Below are 16,734 nucleotides of genomic sequence, written 5' to 3'. Positions count from 1 at the left end.
AGAAAGGCTGTAGCTAGAAACATATGGCAGATTAATTGAACAGAATTACATCTTGGTTATCTATTCTCTTTAAACGCTGCTGTGACGGAAATTTCTGAATTATATATTCTTTGTAATCACAATTCTTTTGTATGCAATATATTGCATAAACTGGATGTAGAAAATAATTCCTTTGCTTTCCCTCCTAACAGGTACTTTGACTGCTTCCTATGGAGACATTTAGATTCTTGTTCTAACAGTTGCCATAATGTGATTAGTGGAATCTACGCTGTAAGGGAACACCCAGGACTTTTGCTTAATAAAAGGGATATTCTTCCATTTGGGGTCAGAAGTGGATAGACTCAAATACCACCATGGGTCTTGTCTTCTCATTCTCTTGCCCCTAGACTGAATTTTAACATCTGGCGCATCGCAGACCACATGGTAACATCCCTTGTTTAGGGATCATACAAAAAAAAATTCTACCATAACACCAGTATATAAAGATCTGTTGTCTCGTCCCCTCAGACGGAGCATGTTCGAATGAAAGGAGTTTAAAGAGGAGTTTTCACCGGTCCTGACATTACAATATAAGTACCTGGCACTGTAAGGCATTATTAGTAGAAGTCATTGCTGTAATATTTTTCAGATCGGCTGCTCTGTTGCCCCGCTGTGCCCCCCGATCTGGCTTTGCGCCCTGTATGCTAATAGCATCGGTACAGGGTATGAGACGTCATCTTTTCTCAGTAGTGTAATTTCAAGTGGTAACAGCACTCAACAGTAGCCTGGCTTGTTTTGGGGGTGAACGTCACGGATATGTTCCTCGCTCCACCTCAAGAACCACACTTGTAGTATTTATACAATTAGACAGCACTCAGTTTGATTGATGTGATGATTAGTGAATTTTATTCAGCCGGACATAATGATGCACAATGTACAGTTATGACAATGTTTCAGGCTAAATGAGAGCCCTTCATCAGGCCAAAAAAGGACCACACATGGGACGTCGGCGCTCAAAGAGGAGTCTCCTTTTCCCTGGCTGTGACGCGCCTGTAATGTCAGGACCGGTAATAGGTCCTCTTTAACGGAATGATTGGTATGCTCCATCTAAGGAGGTTGAGCAATAGAGACGGAAGATCACATGATCAGCAAACGACACATCTTGCCGCAGCACTGAAAGTCAAAATTTATATTTCAAGTACTGCAAGGGGAGAGTATATAGTATGTCCCTTATTTTATTTTAAAGCTTCATTTTTATTGACTGCACAACCCCTTTAATGTCATATCTGTCGTTACAAGGCTGAGATTGCATTTCCTTTCCCGTAATTACAAACAAATGCAAGAAAACAATTGTGTAAAAATACATTATTGCGTGCACCTCTTACACAAGAACAATGGCTCAAAAATGCATGTGGATTACCTGTGGGGGTCAGGCAGTCTTTCCAATCGAAGTACCCCGCATATATGCCAGGCTCCAGAGATCCAACTATGGGGTCTGCTTTACTTTCGATAAATTTTTCAAATAAACTTTGGTCCAGTTCCGTCAGAGACTCCGTGCTGGCCTTTAAAATAAGAACAACTAACGATTAATGGTTGGGCTCCTTATTAATGCTTGTAAAAGCAGTCATTAAATATATAGAGAAAGAACCTGTGAAAAAACCCATACAGATAGGCGGTTCAATATTTTTTCTCAGCATAGAGTGTATGAAAGCTGGTTTTATTTTTGTTTTTCTAGAGAAAGCCTTCTAAATGTCCTCTACATGGTATATACTCTGATGTCTACTGTTTTACCTGATAAATCCAGTATCTGTCACTGTGATATACAAAGTCTAAATGTATAGGGGTTGCCCCTTTAAGATGACCCCTTTTTAAAGGATCATTGTGAGTCTTAAATCTTTAGCGGTTAGCAGTTATTACCGGAGAAGCCGCGTTTGACCAGAGTAAATGTATTACAAGATCAGGTTACAGAGCGGGAGGAGCTGAACAGACTGATATATAAGCACGCGCCTTTCCTTCGATGCCACACCCCTTTCAGGACAAGACATAAAAGGCTTGGAAAAGTGAGCAAAACAGTTGGTAAATGTAGAGTAAAATCTGCCCATAGTGCACGGATTAAACCGTGAATTTCCTGGTGACAGATTTCCCTTAATGGGGTTGTCCTACAAAAAAAATAGTCTACAATTTAAAACTAGAACCTGGATCTGAATAATTCTGGTAACTGCATGTAATAAAAAAAAAAAATTAGTATAGCCACTGAATTTATTTAATAAATTGTATCAATCATCTGGCGGTTTTTTTTATTTCTAATTTCTTTGCCTGGCTCACTGACATGGCCGCACATGCTCAGTTTCATCCTTTGGCTGCCTCCTAAGCTGTGATAGGGAGAGCTAGAGCAGAAGGGATGTGCCTCCTGAGCTGCAGCCGAAAGAACACTCCCTATGAGCTGAAAGCTTGATATAATTCTAGCAGAGCAATAAATGGGGAGATCTCTGGTTCCATGTGAGGTACAGGGCTGGTTGTCATGATGTCAGACTTTCATTTTTACATTAATCATGGGATAACCCCTTTAAGTTGAAATCACCTACCAAGTTTTTGAAGGAGTTTTCTGGGATTTTTGGGACTTTGATATAGATGGCCTATCCTCAGGATCGATCAATAGTATGAGATCAGCTGAGGTCTGATGCCTGGCACCCCTGTCGTTACCTGAGCTCTGGTGAGGACTTCGGCTTCCTCGCAGCTTACCAAGCACAATGCTGTCCACTGGATAGTGGCTGGGTTTGGTAGTGAAGCTCAGCCCAACTCACTTGAATGGTACTGAGCTGTCTCTAGGTCAAATATCCTAAAGACCTGAGTGACAAGTATGTCAACGAAAGATATACACACGGTAGTATAGGTGATGAGGACTTTTCGCACAATTTTTGCTGCATTTCCGCACCAAATTCACATGTGTTACTTGTGGCTTTTGCTGCAGACATCAAAATGGATCTGCCCCCGGTCTCATCCTTTGCATCGCAATGGGTGAAATCCGCACTGAAAATCCACAAAAACAATTGCTGCAGATTTCAAAATCTGCACTGAAAATTTCCACATTGTGTACATAAAATGGTACTGTATTGCATTGTGTGAGAAAATCCATAGGTGATGGGCACTGTGTGCATATACCCTTAGTTGACCTTCGCAAATAAGCTTTGGAGACTCTGTCTCAGATTCCATCAAACATGAAAGACAAAATAGTGCAGCAAATGAAGTGCATAATGATGGAAACCCACCATACATCATTATAGTTAAAAGGGTTTCTGAGATTTTCATACTGATGACCTAGCATCAGTATCTGATCGGTGGGGGTCCGACACCCGGGGACCATGCCGATCAGCTGTTTCAGGAAGGACAACTGTGCTATAATGTAATATGAGCTCAAAATAGATGACAGACTCTCTTTGTAAAAGAGAAAAAACAAAAAAAACACACAAAAACATGCAAAAAAAGACATACCCACAAAAAAGCTAAAAATGAAATTGTAATACAATTTTAGAAAATGATTTGAATCTGATACACTTGAACAAAAGGTATTACTAAGGAAATTGAACAATTTCACAGTAAAAATGTGTGCTTTAATACATAAGCATGGCCATGTACACAAAAACACATCTACGGAAAAATTTGAGCAATTTGATCACAGACTTGATAGGTCATCAAAGATACATAAAGAATGTAATGTAATGTCACCCACTCTGACATTTTCATTCTTTGAAAAAAAATAAAAAAATCCCATACATAACTCATCGAGAACCAAAGTGACAGATATAATTGATTCTTCTGTTTCTTTGATGATAATGATCTTAAGGGTGAGATGCTGACACGGAATATTTGTATGCCAAATATCTTATGCAGAAATCTAATGTCAGGAAATGGATTAGTACTGTGCAGAATCTGTAAATAATCTTGTTAGTTGGAACCTTTACCCTAGTAATTTGCATATATGCAATAAATTAATTAATTAAATGGTCGATGATTTTTCACACAACTTTGTATAAAGCAGTAGTACAGGTAAATGTAAGGAATTTTGTAATACTCCTTATCATAAAAAATGTCCCTTTTTCCACTTATCAGCTCTTCCTTCCCCTCCGTTAGGAATGAGTAAACTTGTGTTTTCAAGTTCTGCGTACAAGGTTCGGAGTCGGGTTATCTAAGAATTCCGTTATGGATTCCGCCCCCACAGCTGTTTTAAAAGGCACCGGCACTGGCTCACTCCTGGGAGCGCCACTGCCTTCTTGGAGCTCACCAAGCAAAGCGCCATACATTGTATAGTGGCTATGTTTGATATCGCAGCTCAGCCCCATTCACTTCAATGAGGCTGAGCTGCGCCAAGGTCATGTGACTGATGAATGTGTGATCATTCGGCCTAGGGAAAGCAGCAAGAAGGCCGCGGCACTGGTGTAAGAGCCGCTGCCTTCTTGAACAGCTGATCAGTGGGGATCCTGTGTGTTAGACCCCCACCGATCAGATACTGATGAACTATCCAGAGAATAGGTAATCAGTATTAACATCTCGGAAAACCCCTTTAACATTCTCTGTCTCAGGACAGACTGCCAGCTTACCCTCTTCCTCTCTGTCTCATCTAAGATGTTTATGGACAGCATGTAAGCTAATCTTTTAGCGAGTTGACAGTCTGTCTCTTTGTCTCGGACTATGTAAGTTTACGAAGGGGGACTATAAGAGCTGATAAGTGGAAAATGAGCCATAATTTCCTCTGTTAAGATATATTAAGTTTTTTATTTTCACCCATACCGATTTACACAAAGTTGCGTGGAAACTTACTGACCATTTGAGTAATTTTTGGATTGCATATATAGTAGTAGCAAATTAAAATGTGTAGCCAAGGGTTTTCTAAATAGGGTTTTCCAAGGCTGGTTACTGCACCTCTCTCACACTGTATTGAAGGGGACTAAGATGAATTAACCAGGCATGGCCACGACACGGTGTAGAGAGCTTTGCCTGGTTCTGGTGCATTACCGGTCCTGCAAACAGCTGGGGGTGCCAAGAATCCAACCCTCCTGATCTGATCTCACTGCCAAGAATCTATTATATACGACCCTGCAGAGTGGCACTTTAGTATCCAAGGAGGCATCGCATACATCCGTGTTACAGTTGGGTGTATCTCAGACTGTATAACAGCTAGAGATCTGAGCCAGGTCTTGTTTCAAAGCTGACAATCTAAAGAGGACCTTTCACCAGAATTAAAATTCTAAAGTAACTATACAGGCATGTAGAGCGGCGCCCAGGGACCCCCCTGCACTTACTGTTATACCTGGGCACCGCTCCATTCTCCCGTAATTGCCTCCGGTATCTTTACAGTTAGGCTCCACCCAGGGGAACCTGCCGTCGGCTCATTCTCCCATGCTGTAGCGCTGGCCAATCACAGCGCTCAGCTCATAGCCTGAGAGAGAGCTGAGCGCTGTGATTGGCCAGCGCTGCAGCATGGGAGAAGGAGGCGCCGGCAGGTTCCCCTGGGTGGAGCCTAACTGTGAAGATACCGGAGGCAATTACGGGAGAACGGAGCGGCGCCCAGGTATAACAGTAAGTGCAGGGAGATCCCTGGGCGCCGATCTACATGCCTGTATAGTTACTTTAGAAGTTTAATTCTGGTGAAAGGTCCTCTTTAGCTTTTAAAGACCTCTTTATAAAAAGTTTAGGCGTAAAAGCTGCATATACCTGCAGCTCTCAATCCACACCATTTTCTAAAGGATGCATCGTGGCTAGCACCGCAATCTCATCTTGTTTTACAGCTATCATACCCCCAGCTATTATACAAAATAAGATACAGTCATGTTAATCTACCCTCCCTTTAGCAGGCTTTGGTCTCCTCCAGCGTGGAGGAGGAGAGGGGGGGGGACCAGTGGGGGCGTGATGACAGGCTACTGAGAGAGGAGCAGAGAGATCTTTCTTTCCCTGAATAAGTGTACGTGACCACAGGGGAATAGGTAACATGTATATCTGTGTATACTATTAATCCGCCTGACGCTCTCAGGGGGTGCCAGAGTCCAGAAGCAATGAGGACTTTCATAAATACATATGGAAGCACTCATTGCTGGAGCACAGGGAGCTGGGTCCTGTCACTCACCGCTCAACTTCCCGCGCTCCCCCCCCCCTTCAGGCTGGCAGCGCTCTGAATGGTGAAGCAGGAAGAAGACTTCTCCCTGCTCTACCATTCAGCCTGCAGGCACAGATCACGCTGACGGCCTGTGTGGGTGGCGCCTGCAGCCCGGAAATCAGCATAAGCTCTGCCTACACAGTGCTGCAGAGCCATCTGTGTCTGCAGGGGAGAGAGGACTGTGAGATTTAGGAACGGGACAAGGCGAGTATTTTTTTTTTTTTAACAGATGGGGCACAATGGGCTTTTCTACTTTGGAGGGGGAACAATGGTAATTTCTACTATGGAGGGGACACAATGGGCATTGCAAAAGTGAAGGGGGCACAATGGGCATTTCTACTCTGGAGGGGGCACAATGGGCATTACTAATGTGAAGGTGGCGCAATGGGCATTCCTAATACGGATGGGGCACAATGGGCATTTCTACTCTGGAGAGGGCACAGTGGAAATTTCTACTCTGGAGGGGGCACAATGGGTATTGTTAATGTGAAGGGGCCACAATGGGCATTTCTACTATGGAGGGGGCACAATGGGGATTTCTACTATGGATAGGGCGCAGAGGGCATAATTACTGTGAACGGGGCGCAATGGGCATTATTACTGTGAAGGTGGCACAATGGACATTACTACTATTAAGGGGGCACAATGGGCATTATTACTATTAAGGAGGCACAATGGGCATTATTACTTTGAAAGGGGTACAATGGGGATTATTACAGTGAAGGGGGCACAATGGGGATTATTACTGTGAAGGAGACACAAAGAGGGCATTACTACTGTGAGGGGGCACAATGAGGATTCATACTCTTTGGGGAGGAACTAAGGAGGTATCGCAATGTGTCACTAAGGCGCATCATAATGTGTGGGGGCACCAAGAGATCACCCTGCTGTGAGGGTGCACTTAGGGGTATCATACTCTGTGGAGTGCATCATACTGTCTGAGGGCATCATTTTGTTAGGGAGCACTGAAAGGACATTCATACTGTTTGGTCGGCAGAAAGGAGATTAGGTGGGCTGAGGTGTGGACTATTGTAAAAAAAAATATAAGGCAGCGCTACAAGACGTGTAGTCCCAAATTATGGTGTTGTCCCCAAATATATATGGTGTTGTCCCTAATTATATATTTTTTTGTTTTGCAGCAGACTCAGGTATGTGGACCTTTACAAAAAGTACTTGAGTACCCCTTGTGCTGCTATGCAGTTAAATCTATATAGTTTTGTTTCGTTGAACTATTCAAATATTCATATTTTGTCATATGCCCCCACCTAGTGGCCATTTTTGGTTATGCACTTTGTTTTCTGCTTTATCTGTCATTCATTTCCTTGCTCCACCCTCACTTCCTGTGTCTTCATTCTGCTTCTGGGATTCAACACGTACACTTGTATTTCATGCTAGCTTGTAAAAGCATCATCTTTTGACCACCTACAACACCGTACAAAATCCATCTGTTTCTGCTGTACTATCTTGGCTACAGAATAAAGCAACTTTCTTGGATAAACTCGGTATTGGTGAGTTCAAGCTATCTGATAAGGATTGTCCGCAGTGATTATCTGCTTATACAGGCCAGGCATAGAGGTCTCACTAGGGGTCAGAATTCCCCTGATCTATACGCTTGTGGTATATGGCTTTACACACCTTCATATATTATTTTTACATTGATTGGGAGTAAACCTCTGCTTGGATTTGAGTTTTAGGTGCAATGTTTGTTTTCCTAAATTATATACTTTAAAAAGATCATCATTTATCCAGATAGGTACACGATAGGTCATCAATATCTGATCATCAGGGGTCCAACACCTGGCACCCCCGATAATCAGCTGTTTTGATGAGGAGACGGCACTCCATGCAAGCGCTGCTTCCTGATCATTACGCTTCCTTGTCTACTGTGGAGCCACGGCATAGTGTAATTACAAGAACTCGCTCCATTCACTTGATGGAGCGAGTACTTGTATTACACTGCACTTCTGGGACAAAGTGCAACATGTAAGGGATGAGAATCCATTTTGTATAAATATGTCCTCCATCTTGTGCATATGTGGAAAAATGGATGAGCCAGCTGTGAAGACATGGCAGTTTCTGTGTATAGATAGCTACAAGGCCAAGGTAGCAGCTCCCTCGCTCCCTTATCAGAGTTTGACATACAAGAGAGAGTTATGTTCTTTCTGAGTTTCGGGATGCGCTGCTACGAATACTAACCTTGAGATAAGAATTATTATTTTTTAACCATTAAAAACTTTGTTAGTATAGTGCGGAAGTATTGCCTTATATGAATAGCTAATCAAATCTCTATTTTCGATTTTCACCCCCTTGACGGTGGGCCTGTTTTGTCTATGCTTATCTGTAGTGTTATAAAAATGTATGCTTGTGTGGAATAAAGGAGAGACAACCTGATTGAGCTGTGTGTCTGTGTCATCCACATCAATTTGGGATCCCGACAATCATAGAAGTAGGGGGTTTTGCCCCAACAAACATAATGAACAGGAAGCGGTGCTCACATGGAGTGCCATCTCTCGTAGGGTGATACGGTATTTTGAAAAAGTGACAAGAATTAAAGTATTACCTTTGTTATGTTCTCTATTCCCTGAAAGCCATGTTTCTCAAAATGGTCGGCAATGTTTATTAAGGTATGTCGCTCCAGATAGTTACAGTTGCTCAGAACAATTAAAAGCTTTTTCTCCTGAAACAGAAATAAGGAATAAGAAATAATTTCAAGTTAAGAGAACTTTCAAATGAGTCATATAAAAACTACTTTATTATGATCTATAAACATAATAGCAGCATCCACAGCCATTTCCTGTCAGCAGGAAGTGGAGTGCAGCGAGACCTAGGCACCATCAGAATGGCAGCAGTGGGGGAACTGGCTGGTTGAGAATAATATCTAAATCAATCCTAATATCTATTCTTGCACTTTTTGTGACCAACTGCAAATATAATGATATCTGATTTGTGATCATCTTGATGCCAAGCAAGGATAAGCACAGCTGGTGTCTGTCACCGCTTGCTGTTACTGGTGGATGCATGTGTAGCTAGCACCCTCTGTCTCCATAACAACCTGATAAGCCACCTACCCCGCACAGCCAATCATGTGTGTCAGAGAAATCCAACCACGTCAGCAGTGACATGGGCTGGGACCACTAGGAAAAGCTATGAGACTGGTTCTTGAGGGGAAAGAGTCTAGTCCAGTGGTGGCAAACCTATGACGCGTGTGCCAGAGGGGGCACGCGGCGTTGTGTGGGCCTAGAATTGCCACCTGTGCAATATTACTAATGAGTGCTTCCATTGTGCAGCGCTCATTAGTACAGCCTTTGCCCCCCCCCCCCCCCCAGCTCTTCTGCTTGTGTTAAAAACAAATACAATAAGTAAAACTCACCTCATCCATCTGATCGCGCCGCAGGGAACACTCGCTGCTCACTGGATGCGCAGGACAGGACCTGCACTCAAGCGTGATGATGTTTTGCAGCATTGACTAGAAGCAGTAGGACCTGCGAAACATCATCATGCTGGAGTGCAGATCTTGTCCTGTGCATACAGTGAGTGTTCCCCAGGCCTAATCGAATATATGAAGTGAGTTTTATTTATATATATATATATATATATTTTTTTAACACAAGTAGAAGAAGAGGGCAAAGGCTGTACTAATGAGCAATCCACAATGGAAGCGCTCATACGGGGGGCCACTAATGACTGCCTTATTAATACTGGCGACCTCTAATGGGAACCCTAATACTAGTGGGGGGCCACTAATGGGGCATTTTTAATACTAGGGGGCACCAATGGAGGAATTCATTTTTACTGGGGCCTGTGTTAAGCCACGCACCCAAAGCTTAACTTGGGCCGGTATTTTTCAGTATTCAGGTTAAATTGCAGTGTTGGCACTTTGCGATAAATAAGTGAGTTTTCGATTGCAGTTTGGGCACTCAGTCTCCAAAAGGTTTGCCATCACTGGTCTAGTATATTTAATCCCAAGTCTAGTCGATTTAATTATCACAGCAGTAAGAGCTGAGACTCTTCGTTAGTATCGGAGAAAGGGGTGTCTTCAATACTGAATTATTTAACTGACCCTTGATGATAAAGTATATTTAGAAATGCATAGGATCTAGTGTTATAGGGACCGCTAGTTGAATGGGAAAGTGGGCAGAGAAGGAAAGTGCAGCATTATCCAATCACCAAATGGGGTGGCATTGCAGCTACACTTTGAATACCGCTGAAACCTACTAATACTAGCTGACCTCACATGAACCAGGGTCCCGGTTAATGAAAACGTGTCAATGAAACATTGACAGGGAACTTACAATTACAGCAACACTATTTATTTTACCAAATATATACTAGCCTAGATTTTTAGACAGATCCACAAAACACCATGTGTGTTCTGCATTTTTTGCGGAATGGAACATCCTGCCCTCTACAGAACTGTCCTATCCTTGTCCGTAAAACATACAAGAATACGACATGTCCTATTTGTTTGAAGGGCCCTATTGAAGTGAATGGGTCTGCATCCGACCCGCAAAATTGTGGATCGGATGAGGACCCAAAATACTTTCATGTGCATGAGACTTTATATTTTAACTTCCAGGTAAAAAATGATTTTTCAATATTTGCATTTGCCACTTTGAAGTACATATGGCATATTTTGGGAGGTGGAATGACAAAAAAAACAGCTTTTCTTATTTTTATTTTTTTTTCCTTTTTTTCTAATGTTCACGTATGGATTGATAATTTTATTGTACAGGTCATTACAGACATGGTGATACCAATTATGTTTTTTGTTTTTTTAAATACTTTATTAAAATTAAAGGTCTTTAAGGCAATTTTTATTTTCAGCATTAGTTTTTTTTTTCAAAACACTTTTATACTAAATCCTATTATTGGTTTATCCTGTGATCCTCTGATTGTCCATGTATTGTAATATTTCTGTGCAGGGGGCTGCCTATTCTGCCATGTCTTCAGGGCCTAGCTGGCATTTATACTGTAAATGGCAGTGTGAGGGCCATTGTTAGGCCTGCAATCACGTTGCAGGGTGAGAGATGCATCCTCTTCCCTCTCTCTAATCAATTAACTGGGGATTGTAAATATTTCATCCTTAAAGGGAACCTGTCATCAACTATATGCTACCCTCACTGAGGGCAGTATAAAATACTGACAGAAATGCTGATGTAGGGTAGTTGGTCCATCTAGAGAACTATACTTCTGAGTGGTTACTTGGTCATCTGCACACTTTGCAGAGTGGATGTGCTGGTAATACTGACTTCAGCATGGACAGCTCACCACCAATGTCATCAAGGAACCCAGACTGTGGGAAGAATCCTGAATTGGAAACAGGCACATCTGTGAAAATCCAAATAGAGATATCTCCAGCTCTTCATCAAACTTCAATCTTCATAGTTTCTTAAAAAAATCTTCACATGTGACAGTAAAAGAACCCTACGCGTTTCGACACAGTATGACTTTTTCTTCATCATAGCATTGATCTTACTGTGGTGAAAGCGCTCTTAAACCAGAGAGACCGTCACAAATCTTGTTAAATACAATTACAGTGGGTTAACCCTAATCTGCACTAAAGGCTGCCAGTACACAACAATCAGTCAATACAGATGTAATATACGCTGTGAACAACATACTGTTTCATCTACAATAAACATATCAGTAAGAATACATCAATTCTGATCTTTGGTTTATGCCGGATGGAAACCTAGTATCTAGAGTCAAGATCCCAAAGGTTTGCCTAGCATGTCATTTAACAGTCGCAGTCATAATGCGTTAACTAGATGTGATAACTCACCAAGTGTGACTTTTAACTCTGCTACATCAGTATACTCCCAATTTCCTCCCCTAAGAGGTTTAATGACTCGCTCCAGACCTATAACTGATATACTATCCAAATTCCCTAGGGTTCTCTGTGGGTTTAATAGAGCTTTTCCCACAGTGTTCAAAACGTGTAAGCTTCTTTTACTGTCAAATGTGAAGATGCTTTTAAAAGAGTGAAAATAAAAAAAGACTAAAGTTTGATGAAGAGCTGGAGATATCTCTACTTCTTGGATTTTCACAGATGTGCCTGTCTCCGATTCAGGATTCTCCTCCCTACGCCCACCGCCAAGGTTCCTTCATGGGATCGTCGGTGGTGAGCAGACCATGCTTTTTAGTTCATTTTGGGGGGAAGTCAATACTAATATAGCCACAATGCAAAGTTTGCAGATGACTAAGTAACCACTCTAACTAAAACATAGTTCTCTGGATGGACCAACTATCCTAGAAAAGAAGGACCTTTCTTTGGAGAGAGAATGAAAATAATGTACGCCACTCAATGGATCTGAACACTAAGTGGACTTTCGCTCCAAAGAAAAATGGAGAAAAGCTGCAATAAATGTTCAGATTCCTGTACTAGCGTTTATCGAGACCCTGTGTATTTAATGAACATATAGCATATGTTATATAACAAAGACATCTAAATCTCTGAGCCAATAAAAAGCAGCAAATGATCAAAAACTTACAGAGGATATTGTGGGCTCTTCATTAAGACTTCCGAATAAGTCAGGAGATGAAATATCAGCCGAAACACTGAGAAATAAAGAAGAAATTGTAAGAAATACAAGAAAAGCAACAAAACTGACTTTCTCGTGCATGGCATTGGGGGACACAGCATCATGGGTATATGTCCAACTACCACTAGGAGGCACTAGACACAAAAAGTGTTGGCTCCTCCCAGGTGGGCTATACCCTCTCCACAGGCACGAGGCTATTCAGTTTTAGTCTAGTGTCCGTAGGAGGCAGACCTGTCCTGCTTTTTTGCAGGTTCTGCTGTTTATTTTTATTCTTTTTTTCTCTCTTCCGCAGGTCGGTTTTTTTCCACCGTTATACCTGCTGCAGGCTGGGGCTCCATCGTGTTCCACTTTAGTTGCCCCCCCTGCGGGCGCGTACTTCGGTACCATCGCCGGTCACCCAGTCCCCACGGACTGCATCCGCAGTGGCTTGCCGGCATTCCCACGGTTCCCGTGTTGAGTCTGCCGAAGGGGTGACCGTGCTGCGCCCGAAGACATCGGATGGTGAGTATATCGGATGGTGAGTATACTCCCCTGTCCCTGTGTCCCTGCCCCAGGGTTAGGTTCCCTTCTGTGGCCAGGGGGATGGGATCCACCTTACCTGGGGGTCCTGGGGAGCCTCTTCGTTCCTCCTAGCCAACCCCCTCCCCCTCCTGGGGGGGTTATATTCATTTTTTTTTTCCTCCCTTCTTTTCCCCCTCGGTTGGTCTTTTCTCTCCTCCCTGGCCACAGTCTCTCCCTGGCTTCCCCGCTACTTTAGTCCCCGGCTTCTGCCGGGACTAGGCCTCATCTTCTATGGCCTGTCCCCGGCTCCCAGGTGCTCTGTTTGCCCTGATCTGCCTATCCCCAGGTGTCGCTTCTCCCCCCCTACCCTACTCACCTATTTTTATGGCTCGGTGGGCCCTCTGTCGGCCGCGGTTCGCCCCGCCCCCCTTGCTCCATTCCCGGCCACCTCATAAATCGAGGCCCCGGCTTTTGGGCCTGCTAGGCCGCAATCTTCCCGGCCCCTCCCCCTTGCTTCCCGGGCTTTTCTGAGCCCCGCCCGGCCCTCGGGAGGAGCTATCTCCTCACCCTTTCCTGGGCTAACATGTTTTTTCTGTTGGAGGGGGTGGTTAACCCCTCGTTTGCTTCATGTCCCCTGCAGCCCTACTGACCACCTCTTTTTTGGGGAACAGCTGCTGCTGCACCTCTTTGGGGGAACACTGCGTCCGGGTCAGGATAGACAGCCTCTGCTGGCTGCTTTTTGAGCATCTCTTCTCCCAACAGCTCCTCGGTCGCCACGTGTTTTCACGTGCGTCCGCTGTCTACAATGGCTGCCATGTGGTCATCCTGTCCCTGCTGGTGTGCAGTACCTCTTCCCAGATCCCATTGTTTTCCCTGAACAATCTTTTTGTGTAGGTTCCCCATGAATGGGTCCCTCCGTGTCAATGCCATGGGAACCTTGGCCGACTCTCCCTGGCAGTGTCGCTGGAACGCTACCAACCCAAATTGCGGCCACCTCTGCCCTCCCAGGGTCCTCCCTGCAGATGGGGCATGCTCAGTTAGGGGTACCTGCACCCGGGTTCGGCGAGGGGTAGCTCACAGTACACCCTCGGGTGGTCTCAACGGGGTCCCACCCCTCCTCGGCATCCTCGGATCCCCCCCAGGACAGGCCTGAGGCTGGTGACGAATCCTTCCTGTCACCCCATCCGTTGCCTCTGGGGACACCTCTGCACCGATTCCCTCGGAACAGAGCATCAGGCGGTCTTCCTCCATATAGAAGCCCTCTGGGAGGTCAAGACTACGTGCACGGAGGAACCTCTCCTACCTAAACAGGGTTGGTATCCCCTCTAGTGGATTTTCGGATGGTGCTCCCCTGACCGCACAGGTATTCAACCGCACAGGTAAGGCAGCCGTCCCCGTGTTTAGCATACTGAGTCACCTACCCGGTGTCTGATACGTACGCCTTCTCCTTAACAGGGGGGTTCCTGCACCACTGCCATAGGCTGTCCCTGACAAGCCTTCCTGGTTCCCCTATACCAGGGGTTATCCTCTACACATTTGAGAGTGTTTCCGTGGGGTTCCCATCCTGGTGTTGGTGTTCGCCACTCTACCTCATTACAGGGAGTTCCTGTTCTGGGCAAGCGGTTAGCTCGGCTATCGCCTCCTGTAGGTTGGTGAGTTCAGAGCAATTGTACAGCCGCCTTGCCCCTTTTCTTAGGTAGTGTACCTACAGGAGCCATTACTCCTGGCTGGCTCTATGGTGTTCCATACAGCACTATTTCTCCCTTCCGGGTGAGATATACAGGCCGCTTCAATTGCCGTTGCAATTGCACCTGTCTGTTCCCAGCCACTTTGCTCCTGTCATAGGTGGAGTACCTACACCATCTCCTGATGCTGTAGCCGATTCCCCTGGCTTGGCGCTATGGTGTTCCATGCGACACTATTTCTCCCTTCCTGGCGAGATATACAGGCTGCCTTTAATTGCCGCTGCAATTGCGCCTGTCTGTTCCCAGCCAATTTGCTTCCTTCACAGGTGGAGTACCTACGCCATCACCGGTGCTGTAGCCGATACCTCTGGCGGGCTCTGTTGTGTTCCATGCGGCAACATTTCTCCCTACGGGCGGAATATAGAGGCCACTTTCAATTGCCGTAGAATTGCCCCTGTCCGGTTCAGTTACCTGTCTGTTCCCTGCCGCCTTGATCCCTTAACAGGTGGAGTACCTGAGCCATCTCCGGATGCGGTAGCCGTTCCTCCTGTCCGGCTTTATGGTGTTCCATGTGGCATTTTCTCTCCTTACAGGACGAGATATTGAGGCCTCCTCCTATTGCCGTGGCCATTGCACCTACCTCATCATAGTGTGCACCAAACGGCCATCTTACTCCCTTCATGGGTAGAGTCCCTGAACCGTCTCCGATGCTGCAGCCGTTCAACCTGTCTGGCTTCTAGGGTGTGCTATGCGGCCCTGTTTCTGTTGCCATTGCACCTACCTGATTGTGGTGTGCACCTGTCTTGTTCTTTGTGGTACCGTGCGGCCCTACTGGGTTCCATTGTTAACGCGGTTGCTGTTGCACCTCTCTGGGTCTAGGGTGCACCATGCGGCCACATTGCTTCGATCTTAAATGTAGTTCCTCTAACACAGCCATATTTCTACTTTACAGGTTGTGTACCTGTACCCTCCGTATGCTGTCTCATTCCCAGATGCTGTGGCTATGTTTCCACTCTCCTTAGTTGGCAACATGCAGCCACTTTGCCCATATTTTAGGCGTGTGTTTGTAGTACCCCAAGCGCTGGGCCCTGTGGTGCGGTCTGTAGCTCAGACAGTTTCTGTATCACTGGGTGTTTTCTGCCCACGGGTTCTAATCTGTGCTGCGGATGTTGGTTCCATCCATTTGGTTCTTCCATACATCTGCCACTCCTTTACTGTCGCGCTCATTGGTCTCCTTCTACCTCTCAAGGCACTGTCTGCACCAGGCCCCCTTCGTTCAGCGTGTGCATGGTTTCCATGTCTGGCAGGTGTGGGCCAGCCCAACCCCCACCTTGTCGGTCTACTGCTACTTCTGGTAGCTCCAGTATATGACTGATCTGTCTGATCCGGCGGGTGGTCCTCATTCAACCACGCTCCCTACTCCGTGGCCAGGTGGTTGTTGGCCTTCGTGCTGTAGTTGCTCTTGCCTTCTCTTTACGGTACTACGGTATGCTGTGCTCCGCGTTACCCCATGTTATAGGGGAGTACTCGCGTTGTTTCCTAATTGCTGAGCGGCCCATTCCTGGTGAAGTACAAGGATCTCCACTGGATCTTCTACCTTGTTTGGACACGTAGCTGGTGGCATCGGCCGCGGCTGCGGTTTTCTGTCATCGCTGGATGTCCGCCACACGGAATCCTTCTGGGTCCACGGCTTTTATCATTGCTGGACGTCCTCCCTGATGGGTCAAGGACAGGACCTCTGAGCGCCACACACACCTGTCTGAATTTTCAGCTGATTGCTCTGGTATCGGACAGGGCCCCGTAGTTCCTTTTGGGTCCAGGTGTTTTCGGTATTCCCTTGTATTTTCTGCTTAGTTGTGCTACATGGCGGAGGGGC

General features: G+C 45.2%; 1 protein-coding gene across 3 annotated transcripts in view; it reads right to left on the bottom strand.

Annotated features, from left to right (window-relative positions):
• The window catches only part of EXOC2 (exocyst complex component 2), a 188,672-nt gene that overhangs the window by 32,767 nt on the left and 139,171 nt on the right, over positions 1-16,734 (bottom strand). For 2 of the 3 annotated variants that reach the window (XM_044293024.1, XM_044293023.1), the window contains exons 20-22: positions 12,622-12,688; positions 8,691-8,807; positions 1,400-1,541 (exon numbers count right to left, since the gene is read on the bottom strand). In XM_044293024.1, coding sequence (XP_044148959.1) covers positions 1,400-1,541; positions 8,691-8,807; positions 12,622-12,688 — 326 coding nt within the window. Of the gene's footprint in view, positions 1-1,009; positions 1,153-1,399; positions 1,542-8,690; positions 8,808-12,621; positions 12,689-16,734 lie in introns of those variants that run through there. The other variant, XM_044293025.1, reaches the window with a different exon arrangement.

The sequence above is a fragment of the Bufo gargarizans genome, chromosome 5 (assembly GCF_014858855.1).
Source record: "Bufo gargarizans isolate SCDJY-AF-19 chromosome 5, ASM1485885v1, whole genome shotgun sequence".
Lineage (NCBI taxonomy): Eukaryota > Metazoa > Chordata > Amphibia > Anura > Bufonidae > Bufo > Bufo gargarizans.
This window is presented reverse-complemented; position numbering and strand designations above follow the sequence as displayed.